Source organism: Phasianus colchicus, chromosome 35 (genome assembly GCF_987193195.1).
Source record: "Phasianus colchicus chromosome 35, bPhaCol1.hap1.1, whole genome shotgun sequence".
Lineage (NCBI taxonomy): Eukaryota > Metazoa > Chordata > Aves > Galliformes > Phasianidae > Phasianus > Phasianus colchicus.
In genome coordinates, this window is record NC_143470.1 from 1,520,360 (window position 1) to 1,540,764 (window position 20,405).

At 63.4% G+C, this 20,405-nt stretch overlaps 1 protein-coding gene across 1 annotated transcript in view; it reads left to right on the forward strand.

Moving 5' to 3' along the window:
• Positions 1-20,405, forward strand: part of LOC149913740 (protein PRRC2A-like) — a 39,192-nt gene that overhangs the window by 1,105 nt on the left and 17,682 nt on the right. Inside the window, 5 exon segments of the mRNA XM_090128997.1 lie at positions 1,434-1,710; positions 5,079-5,161; positions 6,657-6,756; positions 11,550-11,632; positions 14,905-15,087. Of these exon segments, the coding sequence (XP_089985123.1) occupies positions 1,434-1,710; positions 5,079-5,161; positions 6,657-6,756; positions 11,550-11,632; positions 14,905-15,087 (726 nt within the window).

Consider the following 20,405-nt stretch of genomic DNA (forward strand, 5'->3'; position numbering starts at 1 on the left):
GGGGGGGCGGGGTGAAGGAGGGGTGGGGGGAGGTAATGGGGGGAGGGAGGGCGTGGGGGGTGGGGGAGGTAATGGGGTGAGGGGGGGCCGGGGGGGGGTGGGGGAGGTAATGGGGGGGCTATGGGGGGATATGGAGGGGTGGGGGGGAGGTGAGGGAGGGGTGGGGGGAGGTAATGAGGGGAGGGGGGCGTGGGGGGTGAGAGGGGGGCCTATGGGGGGCGGGGGGGTGAGGGAGGGGTGGGGGGAGGTAATGAGGGGGGCTATGGGGGACGGGGGGGCAGGTAATGGGGTGGTGGGGGATATGGAGGGGCCGGGGGGTGAGGGAAGGGTGGGGGGGGATAATGGGGGGGAGGTAATGGGGTGGGGGGGGGGGATATGGGAGGGAAGTAATGGGGGGAGAGTCACTGGGAGCGAATGGCAGTGGGTTGAATGGGGATAAGGGAGTGAATGGGGGCAGTGAGATGAATGGAGGCAATGGGACGAATGCGGGGAGTGGGATAAATGGGGGCAGTGGGATGAATGGGGGGAGTGGGGTGAATGGGGGCAATGGGATGAATGGGGGGAGTAGGATAAATGGGGGTAACGGAGTGAATGGGGGCAATGGGGTAACTGGGAGTAATGGGACGAGTGGGAACAGCACGGCGAATGGGGGCAATGGGATGAATGGGGGGAGTGGAGTGAATGGGGACAGTGGGATGAATGGAGGTGATGGGATGAATGGGAGTAATGGGACAAATGGGAACAGTGGGATGAATGGGGGCAGTGGGATGAATGGGGGGAATGGGGTGAATGGGGTGAGTGGGAAAATGCGGGTAATGGGATGAATGGGGATAATGGGATAAATGAGGGTAATGGAATGAATGGGGCAGTGGGACGAATGGGGGGAGTGGGGTGAATGGGGGCAATGGGATGAATGGGGGGAGTGGGGAAATTGGGGCAATGGGATGAATGGGAACAGCGGGATGAATGGGGGCAGCGGGATGAATGGGGGGAATGGGCTGAATGGGGGCAATGGGATGAATGGGGGGCAGTGGGGTGAATGGGGGCAGTGGGGTGAATGGGGGCAATGGGGTGAATGGGGGCAGTGGGATGAATGGGGGCAGTGGGATGAATGGGGGCAATGGGATGAATGGGGGCAGTGGGGTGAATGGGGGCTGTGGGGTGAATGGGGGCTGTGGGGTGAATGGGGGCAGAGGGATGAATGGGGGCTGTGGGGTGAATGGGGGCAACGGCATGAATGGGGGCAGTGGGATGAATGGAGGCAGTGGGATGAATGGGGCTGATAAATGTGAATGAAGAACCGCGACCGGCGATGACGGAGGAACGCGGGCTCGGGGGGGGCGGGAAGGGCTCGGAATTAGCGCGCTTCCGGCCCCGCCCCCCCGGATCCGAAGCCCCGCCCTCCTTTAACCGTAGCCCCGCCCCCTTTCCAGGCGCGGAGCGGAAGAGGCGACGCCGTCCCCGGGCCTGGCTTTGGCCCCGCCCCCTTCGGCCAGCGCCGTCTTCCGATTGGACCGCGTCGTTCCCAGCGACCCCGGCGGCATCCGGCGCGCTTTGGCTCAATTGGGCGCCGCTCCGCGCCCCGCCCCCTCTGGCCCCGCCCCCCAAAAGGGGGGTCCGCCAGCCCCGCCCCCGGGCTGCCCCCCTGCCCCCCCGCCATGCCCCTTCCCCCCTACGAGCCCCGCAACAACGGCACCGCCCTCAGCGCAGGTAAGGGCACCGACCCTCCCCCCCACCCCATTACCCCCCCATCCCATAACCCCCCCCATCCCATTACCCTCCCACCCCATAAAGCCCCCCTCCCCATAAGCCCCTCCCCCCCCATAAGTCCTCCCCCCCCATCCCATTACCCCCCCCCATTACTCTCCCACCCCATAAACCCCTCCCCACCCATATATTACTCCTCCTCCCCATAAATCTCTCCAACCCCATAAACCCTCTCTCCCATCCCATTACCCCTCCTTCACGATCCTCCCACCCCATAAACCCCTCCCCACCCCCCCGTAAACCCCCCCTCCCCATACACCCCTCCAACCCCATAAACCCCCCGGCCCATCCCATTACTTCCCCCCACCCCATAACACCCCCCACCCCATTAATCTCCCACCCCACAAAGCCCCCCTCCCCATAAACCCCTCCCCCCCCATAAACTCTCCCCCCCACCCCATTACCCCCCCATTATCGTCCCACCCTATAAAGCCCCCCTCCCCATAAACCTCTCCCCCCCCATAAACCCTCCCCCCCATCCCATTACTCCCCCGCCCTATAAAGCCCCCCATCCCATTACCCCCCCACCCCATAAACCCTTACTATCGCATTATCCCCCCACCCTATAAACCCTCCCATTTCATAAGCCCCCCACCCCATAACTCCTCTCCAATCATTAAGCCTCCCCCACCTCATAAGCCCCCCCACCCCATAAACCCTCCCCCGCACCCCATTACCCCCCTATCCTCCATAAACCCCCTCTCCCCATAAAACCCTCCCACCCCATAAATCCTCCCCCCCATCCCATTACCCCCCCCCGTTATCCTCCCACCCCATAAACTCTCCCTCCCCATAAACTTCTCCCACCCCATAAACCCTCCCCCTATCCCATTACCCCCCCCACCCCATTACCCCCCCACCTCATAAAGCCCGCCATCCCGTTATGCTCCCACCCCATAAACCCTTACCATTGTATTATTTCCCCATCCTAAAAATCTTCCCATCTCATAAGCCCCCCACCCCGTAATCCCACCCCTACAACCCCCCTTTTCCTTCTCCCTTCCTTCACCCCACCCCATAATTTCTCCCATAACCCCCCCACCCCATAACCCCACCCCTACAACCCCCCTTTTCCCCCCCCACTTCCTTCACCCCACCCCATAACCTCTCCCACAACCCCCCTGCCCCATAACCCCCCCACCCCATAAACCCCACCATCCCATTACCCCTCCATAACCCCCCCACCCCATAACCCCACCCCTACAGCCCCCTTCTTCCCCCCCCACTTCCTTCACCCGACCCCATAACTTTCTCCATAACCCCCCGCCCCATAATCCCCCCATCCCATAAACCCCACCATCCCATTACCCCCCCATAACCCCCCCACCCCATAACCCCCCCTACAGCCCCCCTTTTCCCCCCCCACTTCCTTCACCCCATAACCTCTCCCATAACCCCCCCACCCCATAACCCCCCCCTACAGCCCCTCCTTTCCCCCCCCACTTTCTTCACCCCACCCCATAACCTCTCCCATAACCCCCCCACCCCATAAACCCCACCATCCCATTACCCCCCCATAACCCACCCACCCCATAACCCCACCCCTACAGCCCCCCCTTTCCCCCCCACTTCCTTCACCCCACCCCATAACCTCTCCCATAACCCCCCCGCCCCTTAACCCCCCCATCCCATAAACCCCACCATCCCATTACCCCCCCATAATCCCCCCCACCCCATAACCCCACCCCTACAGCCCCCACTTTCCCCCCCCACTTCCTTCACCCCATAACCTCTCTCATAACCCCCCCACCCCATAACCCCACCCCTACAGCCCCCCTTTCCCCCCCCCACTTCCTTCACCCCACCCCATAACCTTTCCCATAACCCCCCCACCCCATAACCCCCACCATCCCATTACCCCCCCATAACCCCCCCACCCCATAACCCCACCCCTACAGTGCCCCCTTTTTCCCCCCAATTTCACCCCACCCCATAACTTCTCCTATAACCCCCCCACCCCATAACCCCCCCCTAGAACCCCCCCTTTTCCCCCCCCACTTCACCCCACCCCATAACCTCTCCCATGACCCCCCCACCCCATAACCCCCCCTCACAACCCCCTCTTTCCTCCCCCCCACTTCCTTCACTCCACCCCATAACCTCTCCCACAACCCCCCTGCCCCATAACCCCCCCATCCCATAAACCCCACCATCCCATTACCCCCCCATAACCCCCCCACCCCATAACCCCCCCCTACAGCCCCCCCTTCCCCCCCCCACTTCCTTCACCCCATAACTTCTCCCATAACCCTCCCACCCCATAAACCCCACCATCCCATTACCCCCCCATAACCCCCCCACCCCATAACCCCACCCCTACAGCCCCCCTTTTCCCCCCCCACTTCCTTCACCCCATAACCTCCCCCATAACCCCCCCACCCCATAACTCCCTCCTACAGCCCCTCCTTTCCCCCCCCATTTTCTTCACCCCATAACCTCTCCCATAACCCCCCCACCCCATGACCCCACCCCAACAACCCCCAGTTTCCCCCCCGCTTCCTTCACCCCCCCCCATAACCTCTCCCATAACCCCCGCGCCCCATAACCACCCCATCCCATAAACCCCACCATCCCATTACCCCCCCATAACCCCCCCACCCCATAACCCCCCCATCCCATAAACCCCACCATCCCATTACCCCCCCATAACCCCCCCACCCCATAACCCCACTCCTACAGCCCCCTTTTTCCCCCCCCACTTCCTTCACCCCACCCCATAACCTCTCCCATAACCCCCCCACCCCATAACCCCCCCATCCCATAAACCCCACCATCCCATTACCCCCCCTTAACCCCCCCACCCCATAACCCCACCCCTACAGCCCCCTTTTTCCTCCCCCCACTTCCTTCACCCCATAACCTCTCTCATAACCCCCCCACCCCATAACCCCACCCCTACAGCCCCCCTTCCCCCCCCACTTCCTTCACCCCATAACCTCTCTCATAACCCCCCCACCCCATAACTCCCCACCCCATAAACCCCACCATCCCATTACCCCCCCATAACCCCCCCACCCCATAACCCCCCCTACAGCTCCCTTTTCCCCCCCCCACTTCCTTCACCCCATAACCTCTCCCATAACCCCCCCACCCCATAAACCCCACCATCCCATTACCCCCCCATAACCCCCCCACCCCAACAACCCCCCTTTTCCCCCCCCCCCACTTCCTTCCCCCCACCCCATAAAACCCACAATCCACTCTTTCCCCCCCCCCCCCCAACCCCATAACCCCCTGTCCTTCCCCCCCCCCCCCCCCACCACCCCATTGACCCCCCCCCCAAATTTTATGTCTTCCCCCCCCCCCCACAGCCCCCGAAGTGCTGCGTCCTGGGGGGGCCCTGAGGGACGTTGGGGGGTTTTTGGCCAAACGGCGAGAAAGACCCCGAAAGGAGGTGAGACCCTAAAAAGGGGGGGGGGCTACAAGGGGGGGGGGGGTTGTGGGACCCGAATGGGGGTTGGCTGCAAGGGGGGGGGGCTGTGAGACCCTAAGAGGGGGGGGGGGCTGGAAGGGGGGGGGGCTGTGAGACCCCATTGGGGGGAGGGGGCTGCAAAGGGGGGGGCTGTGGGACCCCAATGGGGGAGGGCTGCAAGGGGGGGGACTGTGAGATCCCAATGGGGGGAGGCTGCAAAGGGGGGGGGCTGTGAGACCCCAATTTGGAGGGGGGGCTGCAAGGGGGGGGGCTGTGAGACCCCAATTTGGGGGGCTGCGGGGAGGGGGGGCTGTGAGACCCCAATGGGGGGGGCTGCAAGGGGGGGGGGGGCTGTGGGACCCCATTGGTGGGGGCTGCAACGGGGGGGGGCTGTGAGACCCCAATTTGGAGGGGGGGCTGCAAGGGGGGGGGCTGTGAGACCCCAATTTGGGGGGCTGCAGGGGGGGGGGGAACAGTGAGACACCAATGGGGGGGGGAGCTGCAAGGGGGGGGGGCTGTGGGACCCGAATGGGGGGGGGCTGGAAGGGGGAGGGGCTGTGGGACCCCAATGGGGTTGGGCTGCAAGGGGGGGGGCTGTGAGACCCCAATTTGGGGGGGGGGGCTGCAAGGGGGGGGGGTTGTGAGACCCCATTGGGGGGGGCTGCAAGGGGGGGGGGGCTGTGAGACCCCAATTTGGGGGGGGGGCTGCAAGGGGGGGGGGGCTGTGAGACCCCAATGGGGGGAGGGGGGGGCTGTGGGACCCTAATGGCCAATGGGGGGGGGGGGCTACAAGGGGGGGGATTGTGAGACCCCCATTTGGAGGAGGGGCTGCAAGGGGGGGGGGCTGTGAGACCCCAATTTGGGGGGCTGCAAGGGGGGGGGGCTGTGAAATCCCAATGGGGGGGGCTGTGAGACCCCAATTTGGGGAGCTGCAAGGGGGGGGGCTGTGAGACCCCAATGGGGGGGGGCTGCAAGGGGTGGGGGCTTTGAGACCCCAATTTGGGGGGGGGGGCTGCAAAGGGGGGGGCTGTGGGACCCTAATGGGGCTGGGCTGCGAGGGGGGGGGGCTGTTAGACCCCAATTTGGGGGGCTACAAGGGGGGGGGCTGTGAGACCCCAATTTGGAGGGGGGGCTGCAAGGGGGGAGGGAACAGTGAGACACCAATGGGGGGGGAGCTGCAAGGGGGGGGGGCTGTGGGACCCCAGTGGGGGGGGGGGGGCTGTGAGACCCCAATTTGGGGGGCTACAAATAGGGGTGGGGGCTGTGAGACCCCAATGGGGGGGGCTGCAAGGGGGGGTTGTAAGTCCTGAAATGGGGGGGGGGATTCCTGAGGGGGGGGGGTTTGCTGGGTGTGGTGGGAGGGGTTGGGTTGGTCCTGGGGGGGGGGGCACAGGGGGAACATGGGGGTCCCGTTGTCTTTTGGGGACCCCCCCCCACCCCAACGTTTGGTTTTCTTCCCCCCCCCCCCCGCACGTAGGAGCCGTTGGGGTTTGGGGACCCCCCCCCCACGGAAATGCGGAGCAGAACGGGGGCAGCTGAAGGGATCGGCCCCCACCTCTGGGGGGGGCTGCAGAGCGGTGAGGGGCCGGGGGGGGCACTGGGAGGGCACTGGGGGGGCACTGGGAGGCACTGGGGGGCACTGGGATGGATGGGGGGGGCACTGGGGTGGAATGGGAGGGGTACTGGGAGGTACTGGGATGTATGGGGGGGCACTGGGGTGGAATGGGGGGCACTGGGGGGGCACTGGGATGGATGGGGGGGCACTGGTGGGAGCACTGGGATGGACTGGGAGGGCACTGGGGGGCACTGGGGTGGACTGGGAGGGGTACTGGGAGGCACTGGGGGGGCACTGAGATGGATAGGGGGGCATTGGGGGGGCACTGGGATGGATGGGGGGAGCACTGGGATGGACTGGGGGGCACTGGGGGGGCACTGGGATGGATGGGGGGGCATTGGGGGGGCACTGGGATGGACTGGGAGGGGACTGGGAGGCACTGGGGGGGCACTGGGATGGATGGGGGGGGCACTGGGAGGCACTGGGGGGGCACTGGGGGGAGCACTGGGATGGACTGGGGGGTATTGGGATGGGGGGGGGACTGAGATGGACTGGGAGGGCCCTGGGGGGGCACTGGGGTGGACTGGGAGGGGACTGGGAGGCACTGGGATGGATGGGGGGGCACTGGGGTGGAATGGGGGGCACTGGGGGGGCACTGGGATGGATGGGGGGGCATTGGGGGGGCACTGGGATGGACTGGGAGGGGACTGGGAGGCACTGGGGGGGCACTGGGATGGACTGGGGGGCACTGGGAGGGCACTGGGATGGATGGGGGGGCACTGGGAGGCACTGGGGGGGCACTGGGGTGGAATGGGGGGCACTGGGGGGGCAATGGGATGGATGGGGGGGCACTGGGGGGGCGCTGTGGGGGCACTGGAGTGGACTGGGAGGGATATTGGGAGGTACTGGGGGGCACTGGGATGGGTGGGGGGGGCACTGGGAGGCACTGGGGGGGCACTGGGGGGAGCACTGGGATGGACTGGGAGGGCATTGGGGGGCACTGGGATGGACTGGGGGGTATTGGGATGGGGGGGGGCACTGGGATGGACTGGGAGGGCACTGGGAGGCACTGGGAGGGCACTGGGGGGGCACTGGGATGTATGGGGGGGCACTGGGATGGACTGGGAGGGTTACTGGGAGGCACTGGGGGGGCACTGGGATGGATGGGGGTGCACTGGGAGGCACTGGGAGGGCACTGGGGTGGATTGGGGGAGGTACTGGGAGGCACTGGGGGGGCACTGGGATGGATGGGGGGGCACTGGGAGGCACTGGGGGGGCACTGGGGGGAGCACTGGGATGGACTGGGAGGGCACTGGGGTGGACTGGGAGGGGTACTGGGAGGCACTGGGGGGGCACTGGGGTGGAATGGGGGGCACTGGGGGGGCACTGGGGTGGATGGGGGGGCACTGGGGTGGAATGGGGGGGCACTGGGGTGGAATGGGGGGCACTGGGGGGGCACTGGGATGGAGTGGGGGGGCACTGGGATGGATGGGGGGGGCACTGGGGTGGAATGGGGGGCACTGGGGGGGCACTGGGATGGATGGGGGGGCACTGGGGTGGAATGGGGGGCACTGGGGGGGCACTGGGATGGGTGGGGGGGCACTGGGAGGCAGTGGGGGGGCACTGGGGTGGACTGGGAGGGTTACTGGGAGGCACTGGGGGGGCACTGGGATGGATGGGGGAGCACTGGGAGGCACTGGGGTGAAATGGGAGGGGTACTGGGAGGCACTGGGGGGGCACTGGGATGGATGGGGGGGTACTGGGAGGGCATTGGGGGGGCACTGGGATGGAATGGGAGGGGTACTGGGAGGCACTGGGGGGCACTGGGGGGGCACTGGGATGGATGGGGGTCACTGGGAGGCACTGGGAGGGCATTGGGGTGGAATGGGGGGCACTGGGGGGGCACTGGGGTGGATGGGGGGGCACTGGGATGGACTGGGAGGGCACTGGGATGCACTGGGGGGGCACTGGGAGGCACTGGGGGGGCACTGGGGGGCACTGGGAGGGTTACTGGGAGGCACTGGGGGGGCACTGGGATGGATGGGGGGGCACTGGGAGGCACTGGGGGGGCACTGGGGGGGCACTGGGATGGATGGGGGGGCACTGGGAGGCACTGGGGGGGCACTGGGGGGGCACTGGGATGGATGGGGGGGCACTGGGAGGCACTGGGGGGACACTGGGGGGGCACTGGGATGGACTGGGATGGATTGGGGGGGGTACTGGGATGGACTGGGAGGGCACTGGGATGGATGGGGGGGGGCACTGGGAGTCACCGGGATACAGTGGGGGGGGGGACACTGGGATGGACTGGGAGGGCACTGGGGGGGCACTTGGGGGGCGCTGGGGGGGCACTGGGAGGCACTGGGGGGGCACTGGGGTGGACTGGGAGGGTTACTGGGAGGCACTGGGGGGGCACTGGGATGGGTGGGGGGGGTACTGGGATGGATGAGGGGGCACTGGGGTGGATGGGGGGACACTGGGAGGTACTGGGGGGGTACTGGGATGGATGGGGGGGCACTGGGGGGGCACTGGGATGGACTGGGGGGGCACTGGGAGGCACTGGGGGGGCACTGGGGGGAGCACTGGGATGGACTGGGGGGTATTGGGATGGGGGGGGACTGAGATGGACTGGGAGGTCACTGGGAGGCACTGGGAGGGCATTGGGGGGGCACTGGGGTGGATGGGGGGGCAGTGGGAGGCATTGGGGGGGCACTGGGATGGACTGGGGGGGCACTGGGAGGGCATTGGGGGGGCACTGGGATGGATGGGGGTCACTGGGAGGCACTGGGAGGGCATTGGGGTGGAGTGGGGGGCACTGGGGGGGCACTGGGATGGACTGGGGGCGCACTGGGGGGGCACTGGGATGGATTGGGAGGGGACTGGGAGGCACTGGGGGGGCACTGGGATGGATTGGGGGGCACTGGGAGGGCACTGGGATGGATGGGGGAGCACTGGGAGGCACTGGGGTGAAATGGGAGGGGTACTGGGAGGCGCTGGGGGGGCACTGGGATGTATGGGGGGGCACTGGGGGGCACTGGGATGGATGGGGGGGGCACTGGGATGGATGGGGGGGCACTGGGGGGGCACTGGGATGGGTGGGGGGGCACTGGGAGGCAGTGGGGGGGCACTGGGGTGGACTGGGAGGGTTACTGGGAGGCACTGGGGGGGCACTGGGATGGATGGGGGGGGTACTGGGAGGCAGTGGGGGGCACTGGGATGGACTGGGAGGGGCACTGGGATGGATGGGGGGTTACTGGGAGGCACTGGGAGGCACTGGGAGGGCACTTGGATGGATTGGGGGGGTACTGGGATGGACTGGGAGCGCACTGGGATGGATGGGGGGGGGCACTGGGAGTCACCGGGATGCAGTGGGGGGGGGGGGGCACTGGGATGGACTGGGACGGATTGGGGGTGGGGGGGGCACTGAGATGCACTGGGGGAGATCAGAACCCCCATAATCCCCCCCCGTGTCCCCCCCCCGAATTTGTGCCCCCCCTCCCCTACCCACCCCCCCAATTTGTGCCCCCCCTGCCCCCACCCCCCCTCAATTTGTCCCCACCCCCCAATTTGTGCCCCCCCCCTCATGTTTCCTCCCTCCCAATTTGTGCCCCCCCCACCCACCGCCCCAATTTGTGCCCCCCCTGCCCTCCCAATTTGTGCCCCCCCCACTCACCCCCCCAATTTGTGCCCCCCCCAATTTGTGCCCCCCCCCGTGTCCCCTCCCCCCCAATTTGTGCCCCCCCTCCCCCACCCACCGCCCCAATTTGTGCCCCCCCCACTCACCCCCCCAATTTGTGCCCCCCCCACCCCAATTTGTGCCCCCCCGTGTCCCCTCCCCCCCAATTTGTGCCCCCCCACCACCCACCGCCCCAATTTGTGCCCCCCTCCCCTACCCACCCCCCCAATTTGTGCTCCCCCTCTTCTGCCCCCACCCCCCCTCAATTTGTGCCCCCCCCACCCACCCCCCCAATTTGTGCCCCCCCTCCCCTACCCAACCCCCAATTTGTGCCCCCCCCCTCGTGTCCCCTCCCGCCCAATTTGTGCCCCCCCACCCACCGCCCCAATTTGTGCCCCCCCCAATTTGTGCCCCCCCTGCCCCCAACCCCCCTCAATTTGTCCCCCCCCCCCCAATTTGTGCCCCCCCAATTTGTGCCCCCTCCCCTTGTTCTCTCCCTCCCAATTTGTGCCATCCCCCACCCACCGCCCCAATTTGTGCCCCCCGGTGTCCCCTCCCCCCCAATTTGTGCCCCCCCACCACCCACCGCCCTAATTTGTGCCCCTCCTTCCCAATTTGTGCCCCCCCTGCCCCCACCCCCCCTCAATTTGTGCCCCCCCCACTCACCCCCCCAATTTGTGCCCCCCCTCCCCCACCCTCCCCCCCAATTTGTGCCCCCCCCAATTTGTGCCCCCCCCTCGTGTCCCCTCCCCCCCAATTTGTGCTCCCCCCTGCCCCCACCCCCCCCAATTTGTGCCCCCTCCCCGTGTTCCCTCCCTCCCAATTTGTGCCCCCCCCTGCCCACACCCCCCCCTCAATTTGTGCCCCCCCCACCCACCGCCCCAATTTGTGCCCCCCCCACTCACCCCCCAATTTGTGCCCCCCCCTGCCCCCCCCCTCAATTTGTGCCCCCCCTCCCCTACCCACCCCCCCAATTTGTGCCCCCCCCTGCCCCCACCCCCCCCCTCAATTTGTGCCCCCCCCAATTTGTGCCCCCCCCCGTGTCCGCCCCAATTTGTGCCCCCCCCCTCCCCTACACCCCCTCAATTTGTGCCCCCCCCTGCCCCCCCCCCTCAATTTGTGCCCCACCCCCCCCCCAGGATCTGCCCGCAAGGCCTTTGGCAGCGCGGAGGCGTGGATGGAGCCGCTGGGGGGCGCCTTCGAGGAGGTGGGGGGCACAGAGGTGAGGGGGGGGGGGGGGTTCACATTGGGGGGGGGGGTCCTAAGGGGGTGGGGGGCTGTGTGGACCCCCCCCCCCCCCCAGACATAAATAGATGAGCCAATCAGAGAGCGGCGTGGAGTTGAGCAGGGATTGGGGGGGGGGGGGGGTTTGATGGGGGGGTCCATGCGTTCCCCCCCCCCCCTTAAAAAACAGGTGAGCCAATCAGAGAGCAGCATGGAGTTGGGCAGGGATTTTGGGGGGGGGGGGAGGAGGAGGGGGGGTTTGATGGGGGGGGTCCATGTGTTCCCCCCCCCTTAAAAAGTAGGTGAGCCAATCAGAGAGTAGCGTGGAGTTGAACAGGGATGGGGGGGGATGAAGGGGGGGGTGGATGTGTGCCCCCCCCCTTAAAATGTGGGAGAGCCAATCAGAGAGCGGCATGGAGTTGAGCAGGGTTGGGGGGGGGGGGGGGAGTGGATGTGTTCCCCCCCCCCCTTAAAAATCGGTGAGCCAATCAGAGAGCAGCGTGGAGTTGAATAAGGATTTTGGGGGGTGGGGAGGAGGGGGGGTTTGATGGGGGGGGGGTCCATGTGTTCCCCCCCCTCAAAATATGGGTGAGCCAATCAGAGAGCGGCATGGAGTTGAACAAGGATGGGGGGGGGGTGGAGGGGGGTGTGGATGTGTGCCCCCCCCCCTCAAAATGTGGGAGAGCCAATCAGAGAGCGGCATGGAGTTGAGCAGGGTTGGGGGGGGGGGGGGGAGTGGATGTGTTCCCCCCCCCCTCAAAATGTGGGAGAGCCAATCAGAGAGCAGCATGGAGTTGAGCAGGGTTGGGGGGGGGGGGGAGTGGATGTGTTCCCCCCCCCCCTTAAAAAGTAGGTGAGCCAATCAGAGAGCGGCATGCGGTTGAACAGGGATTGGGGGTGGGGGGGGGGGTTGATGAGGGAGTGGATGTGTGCCCCCCCCTCCCCCCCCCAAAAGTATGTGAGCCAATCAGAGAGCGGCGTGGAGCTGGGGGGAGGTGATTCTTAGAAGGGCGTGGTCCAATCCGGGGGGGGGTGTCTGTGTGTGATCCCGCCCCCTTTTCCTGGATGAGCCAATCAGAGGGCGGCGTGGAGCTGAGTAGGGGGGTTTTATTAGTGGGAGAATTCTATTGGGTGCTACGGGGGGTGGGTCCATGTGTGACCCCGCCCCTTTCCCTAGATCAGCCAATCAGCAGCGTGGAGCTGAGTAGAGCCCTGGAGAAGGATTTTTATTGGTGGAGGGATCCTGTGGGGAGTGGTCCTATGGCAGAGATGGTCCTATGGGTGGGCGGGTCTTTGTGTGACCCCACCCCCTTTTCCCAGATGAGCCAATCAGAGAGCAGCGTGGAGCTGAGTGGGGTCTTACAGGGGGTGGCCCTATGGGAGGAAATGGTCCTATAAGGGGGGCGGGTCTGTGTGTGACCCCGCCCCTTTTCTTACATGAGCCAATCAGAGTAAGTTGGGGCTGAGCAGGGCTTGGGAGGGAGGTTCTTATTGGTGGAGGGATCATGTGGGGGGTGGTCCTATGGAGAAAGATGGTCTTATGGGGGGGGCGGGTCCGTGTGTGACCCCACCCCCTTTTCCCAGATGAGCCAATCAGAGAGCAGCGTGGAGCAGTGTAGAACTCAGGAGGGGGTTTTTATTGGTGGGAGAAATCCATGAGGATTGGGTCCTTTGGGGAGGGGGCAGGTGTATGTGTGATCCCGCCCCCTTCCCTCAATCAGCCAATCAGAGAACAGCAGAGCCTGGGAGGGGAATTCTTATTGGTGGAGGAGTTCTATGGGGGGGTGGTCCTGTGGGGGGGGAATGGTCCTATGGGAAGGGGGGGTGGGTCCATGTGTGACCCCGCCCCCTTTTCCCGGATGAGCCAATCAGACAGTGGCGTGGAGCTAAGCAGAACCCAGGAAGGGGATTCTTATTGGTGGAGAGATCCAAGGCGGGGGGTGGGGGTGGTCCTATGGGTGGGTGGGTCCTTGTGTGACCCCGCCCCCTTTTCCCAGATGAGCCAATCAGACAGCGGGGTGGAGCTCAGCAGAACCCAGAACGGGATTCTCATTGGTGGAGGGATCCAATGGGGGGTGGTCCTATGGGGGGGGGGGGGGGATCGTCCTATGGGTAGGTGGGTCCACGTGTGACCCCGCCCCCTTCCCTAGATGAGCCAATCAGAGAGCAGCATGGAGCTTAGCTGAAGCCAGGAAGGGGATTTTCATTGGTGGAGGGATCCAATGGGGGGTGGTCCTATGGATGGGTGGGCCCACGTGTGACCCCGCCCCCTTTTCCCAGATGAGCCAATCAGACAGCGGGGTGGAGCTAAGCAGAACCCAGAACGGGATTCTCATTGGTGGAGGGATCCAATGGGGGATGGCGTATGGGTGGGGAAATGGTCCTATGGGGGGTGGGTCCTTGTGTGACCCCGCCCCCTTCCCTAGATGAGCCAATCAGAGAGCAGCATGGAGCTCATCAGAACCCAGAACGGGATTCTCATTGGTGGAGGGATCCAATGGGGGGTGGTCCTATGGGTGGGTGGGCCCACGTGTGACCCCGCCCCCTTTTCCCAGATGAGCCAATCAGACAGCGGTGTGGAGCTGAGCAGAACCCAGAACGGGATTCTCATTGGTGGAGGAATCGTACGGGGGGGGTCCAATGGGGGGGGGATGGTCCTATGGGAAGGGGGGGAGGGGGCGGGTCCTTGTGTGACCCCGCCCCCTTTTCCCAGATGAGCCAATCAGACAGCGGGGTGGAGCTAAGCAGAACCCAGGACGGGGATTCTTATTGGTGGAGGAATTGTATGGGGGGTGGTCCAATGGGGGGGGGGATGGTCCTATGGGAAGGGGGGGAGGGGGCGGGTCCTTGTGTGACCCCGCCCCCTTTTCCCAGATGAGCCAATCAGAGAGCAGTGCAGATCTGAGCAGAACCCAGGAAGGGGATTCTTATTGGTGGAGAGATCCAATGAGGGGTGGTCCTATGGTCCTATGACCCCGCCCCCTTTTCCCAGATGAGCCAATCAGACAGCGGGGTGGAGCTAAGCAGAACCCAGGACGGGGATTCTTATTGGTGGAGGAATTGTACGGGGGGTGGTCCTATGGGGGGGGGATCGTCCAATGAGTGGGTGGGCCCACGTGTGACCCCGCCCCCTTCCCTAGATGAGCCAATCAGAGAGCAGCATGGAGCTTAGCTGAAGCCAGGAAGGGGATTTTCATTGGTGGAGGGATCCAATGGGGGGTGGTCCTATGGGTGGGTGGGCCCACGTGTGACCCCGCCCCCTTTTCCCAGATGAGCCAATCAGACAGCGGCGTGGAGCTGAGCGGCGATTCCGGTCCGTCGTCGGCCGCGTGCAGCCAACGCAGCTCCCCGGATGGGGGCATGAAGGGAACCGGGACCCCCGGCGCGGGGGGGGCCAGGGGGGGGGCGGAGCCGACAGCGACTGCGCTGCCCCCCCCACCGGGGAACAGGAAGGTAATGAGGGGGGGTAATTAGCGGGGTTAATTAATTGGGGGGGTAATTAATGGGGGTTAATTGGAGGGGGGGGCAATTAGGGGGGGGTTGGAGCCAACACAGCACTGCTCCCCCCCCCCGGGGGGATAGGAAGGTAATTGGGGAGTAATTAGTGGAGTTAATTGGGGGGGGAGTTAATTAGGGGGGCGTTAATTGGGGGGGGAGGTAGGTGATGGGGGGGGTAATTAATGGGTGTTAATTGGGGGGGGGCAATTGGGGGGGGGGCAGAGTTAAGATAGATAGCAGTGACCCCCCCCCCCTGAGGACAGGAAGGTAATGGGGGGGTAATTAGCGGGGTTAATTGGGGGGAGAGTTAATTAGGGGGGGTTAAAGGGGGGAGGTAGGTGATGGGGGGGGTAATTAATGGGGGTTAATTGGGCGGGGGGGGGCCAGGGGGGGGGCGGAGCCGACAGCGACCGCGCTGCCCCCCCCACCGGGGGACAGGAAGGTAATGAGGGGGGGGTAATTAGCGGGGTTAATTAATTGGGGGGGAGTTAATAGGGGGTTAATTGGGGGGGGGGGGGGGGGGAATTGGAGGGGGGGGCAGAGCCAACACAGCACTGCTCCCCCCGGGGGATAGGAAGGTAATTGGGGGGTAATTAGCGGGGTTAATTGGGAGGGAGTTAATTAGGGGGGTGTTAATTGGGCGGGGAGGTAGGTGATGGGGGGGGTAATTAATGGGGGTTAATTGGGGGGGGGCAATTGGAGGGGGGGCAGAGCCAACACAGCACTGCTCCCCCCCCACCCCCCCGGGGGATAGGAAGGTAATTGGGGGGTAATTAGCGGGGTTAATTGGGGGGGGAGTTAATTAGGGGGGGTGATTGGGGGGAGGTAGGTGATGGGGGGGGTAATTAATGGGTGTTAATTGGAGGGGGGCAATTGGGGGGGGGGCAGAGTTAAGATAGATAGCAGTGACCCCCCCCCCCCGAGGACAGGAAGGTAATGGGGGGGTAATTAGCGGGGTTAATTGGGGGGAGAGTTAATTAGGGGGGGTTAAAGGGGGGAGGTAGGTGATGGGGGGGGTAATTAATGGGTGTTAATTGGAGGGGGGCAATTGGGGGGGGGGCAGAGTTAAGATAGATAGCAGTGACCCCCCCCCCCGAGGACAGGAAGGTAATGGGGGGGTAATTAGCGGGGTTAATTGGGGGGGGAGTTAATTAGGGGGGGGTGATTGGGGGGAGGTAGGTGATGGGGGGGGTAATTAATGGGGGTTAATTGGGCGGGGGGGGGCCAGGGGGGGGGCGGAGCCGACAGCGACCGCGCTGCCGCCCCCACCGGGGGACAGGAAGGTAATGAGGGGGGGTAATGAGCGGGGTTAATTAATTGGGGGGGAGTTAATAGGGAGTTAATTGGGGGGGGGGGGGGGGGGGGATTGGAGGGGGGGGGCAGAGCCAACACAGCACTGCTCCCCCCCCCCCCCTCCCCCGCGGGAGATAGGAAGGTAATTGGAGGGGTAATTAGCGGGGTTAATTGGAGTGAGTTAATTGGGGGGGGTTAATTGGGGAGGTGGGTGATGGGGGGGTAATTAATGGGGGTTAATTGGGGGGGAATTGGAGGGGGGGGCAGAGCCAACACAGCACTGCTCCCCCCCCCCGGGGGGATAGGAAGGTAATTGGGGAGTAATTAGTGGAGTTAATTGGGGGGGGAGTTAATTAGGGGGGCGTTAATTGGGGGGGAGGTAGGTGATGGGGGGGGTAATTAATGGGTGTTAATTGGGGGGGGGCAATTGGGGGGGGGGCAGAGTTAAGATAGATAGCAGTGACCCCCCCCCCCTGAGGACAGGAAGGTAATGGGGGGGTAATTAGCGGGGTTAATTGGGGGGAGAGTTAATTAGGGGGGGTTAAAGGGGGGAGGTAGGTGATGGGGGGGGTAATTAATGGGGGTTAATTGGGCGGGGGGGGCCCGGGGGGGGGGCGGAGCCGACAGCGACCGCGCTGCCCCCCCCACCGGGGGACAGGAAGGTAATGAGGGGGGGGTAATTAGCGGGGTTAATTAATTGGGGGGGTAATTAATGGGGGTTTAATTGGGAGGGGGGGCAATTGGGGGGGGGCAGAGCCAACACAGCACTGCTCCCCCCCCCCCGGGGGGATAGGAAGGTAATTGGGGAGTAATTAGTGGAGTTAATTGGGGGGGGAGTTAATTAGGGGGGTGTTAATTGGGGGGGGAGGTAGGTGATGGGGGGGGTAATTAATGGGTGTTAATTGGGGGGGGGCAATTGGGGGGGGGGCAGAGTTAAGATAGATAGCAGTGACCCCCCCCCCCCGAGGACAGGAAGGTAATGGGGGGGTAATTAGCGGGGTTAATTGGGGGGGGAGTTAATTAGGGGGGAGTTAATTGGGGGGGAGGTAGGTAATGGGGGGGTAATTAATGGGGGTTAATTGGGGGGGGGGGGGCAGAGTTAACATAGATAGCAGTGACGCCCCCCCCTGTGGACAGGAAGGTTATAGGGGGGTAATTAGTGGGGTTAATTGGAGGGAGTTAATTGGGGGGGGTTAATTGGGGAGGTGGGTGATGGGGGAGGTAATTAATGAGGGTTAATTGGGGGGGGGGCAATTAGAGGGGGGGGCGGAGCCGACAGCAACTGCGCTGCCCCCCCCCCGGGGGGACAGGAAGGTAATGAGGGGGGGTAATTAGCGGGGTTAATTAATTGGGGGGGAGTTAATAGGGAGTTAATTGGGGGGGGGGGGGGAATTGGAGGGGGGGGCAGAGCCAACACAGCACTGCTCCCCCCCCCCGGGGGGATAGGAAGGTAATTGGGGAGTAATTAGTGGAGTTAATTGGGGGGGGAGTTAATTAGGGGGGCGTTAATTGGGGGGGGAGGTAGGTGATGGGGGGGGTAATTAATGGGTGTTAATTGGGGGGGGGCAATTGGGGGGGGGGGCAGAGTTAAGATAGATAGCAGTGACCCCCCCCCCGAGGACAGGAAGGTTATGGGGGGGTAATTAGCGGGGTTAATTAGGGGGGGGAGTTAATTAGGGGGGGGAGGTAGGTAATGGGGGGGGTAATTAATGGGGGTTAATTAGGGAGGGGGGGGGCAATTGGAGGGGGAGCAGAGCCGACAGCGACTGCGCTGCCCCCCCCACCGGGGGACAGGAAGGTAATTTGGGGGGGTAATTAGCGGGGTTAATTGGGGGGGTAATTAATGGGGGTTAATTGGAGGGGGGGGCAATTAGGGGGGGGTTGGAGCCAACACAGCACTGCTCCCCCCCCCCGGGGGGATAGGAAGGTAATTGGGGGGGGTAATTAACGGGGTTATTTGGGGGGGGAGTTAATTAGAAGGGGGTTAATTGGGGGGGGAGATAGGTGATGGGGGGGGTAATTAATGGGTGTTAATGGGGGGGGGGGCAGAGTAAACATAGACAGCAATGACCCCCCCCCCGAGGACAGGAAGGTTATGGGGGGGTAATTAGCGGGGTTAATTAGGGGGGGGAGTTAATTAGGGGGGGGAGGTAGGTAATGGTGGGGGGGTAATTAATGGGGGTTAATTAGGGAGGTGGGCCAATTGAATTGAAACGAGGGGGGGGGGTGGGTTTTATTTGGGGGGGGGGCGACCAAATTGAGTCATTATTAATAGGAGGGGGGGGGGGGCTTAATTAAGAAATGCGTTAATTAGAGGGGGGGGGGTCTCAGAGCCATTCTTATTGTCCCCCCCCCCCATTTTCATCTATGGCTCAATTAACCAAGGGGGGGGGGGGCTTAATTGGGGGGGGGGGGGGGGGGCGACTAAATTGAGTCATTATTAATTAGAGGGGGGGGGGATTAATTAAGAAATGCGTTAATTAGAGGGGGGGGGTCTCAGAGCCATTCTTATTGTCCCCCCCCCCCATTTTCATCTATGGTTCAATTAACCGAGGGGGGGGGGGGTTTAATTTGGGGGGGGGGAGCGACCAAATTGAGTCATTATTAATTAGACCGGGGGGGGGGATTAATTAAGAAATGCGTTAATTAGAGGGGGGGGGGTCTCAGATCCATTCTTATTGTCCCCCCCCCCCATTTTCATCTATGGGCTCAATTAACCGAGGGGGGGGGGGGGTGTTAATTTTGGGGGAGGGGGCGACCAAATTGAGGCATTACTAATTAGAGAGGGGGGGGATTAATTAAGAAATGCGTTAATTAAAGGGGGGGGGGCCTCAGAGCCATTTTTATTGTCCCCCCCCCATTTTCATCTATGGCTCAATTAACACAAGGGGGGGGTTAATTGGGGGGGGGGGGGGGGGTGACCAAATTGAGGCATCATTAATTAGAGGGGGGGGGGCTTAATTAAGAAATGCGTTAATTAGAGGGGGGGGGGGTCTCAGCCATTTTTATTGTCCCCCCCCCCCATTTTCACCTATGGTTCAATTAACCGAGGGGGGGGGGTGTTAATTTGGGGGGGGGGGCGACCAAATTGAGTCATTATTAATTGTGGAGGGAGGGGATTAATTAAGAAACGCGTTAATTAGAGGGGGGGGGGTCTCAGATCCATTCTCACCCCCCCCCGTCCCCCCCCCCATTTTCATCTATGGGTTCAAATTAACCGAGGGGGGGGGGGGGGGAGTGTTTAATTGGGGGGGGGGCGACCAAATTGAGTCATTATTAATTGGAGGGGGGGATTAATTAAGAAATGCGTTAATTAGAGGGGGGGGGGTCTCAGATCCATTCACACCCCCCCCATTCCCCCCCCCCATTTTCATCTATGGGCTCAAATTAACCGAGGGGGGGGGGGGGTTTAATTTGGGGGGGGGGGGGGGCGACCAGATTGAGTCATTATTAATTGTGGAGGGGGGGGGATTAATTAACAAATGCGTTAATTAAAGGGGGGGGGGCCTCAGAGCCATTTTTATTGTCCCCCCCCCCCCATTTTCATCTATGGTTCAATTAACCGAGGGGGGGGGGGGGTGTTAATTTGGGGGGGGGGCGACCAAATTGAGTCATTATTAATTGTGGAGGGGGGGGATTAATTAACAAATGCGTTAATTAGAGGGGGGGGGGGTCTCAGATCCATTCTCACCCCCCCCCCGTCCCCCCCCCATTTTCATCTATGGTTCAATTAACCGAGGGGGGGGGGGGTGGGTGTTAATTTGGGGGGGGGGGGTGACCAAATTGAGTCATTATTAATTGGAGGGGGGGGGGATTAATTAAGAAACGCATTAATTAGACGGGGGGGGGGGTCTCAGATCCATTCTCACCCCCCCCCCCTTCCCCCCCATTTTCATCTATGGGTTCAAATTAACCGAGGGGGGGGGGGGGGGGGAGTGTTTAATTGAAGGGGGGGCGACCGAATTGAGGCATTATTAATT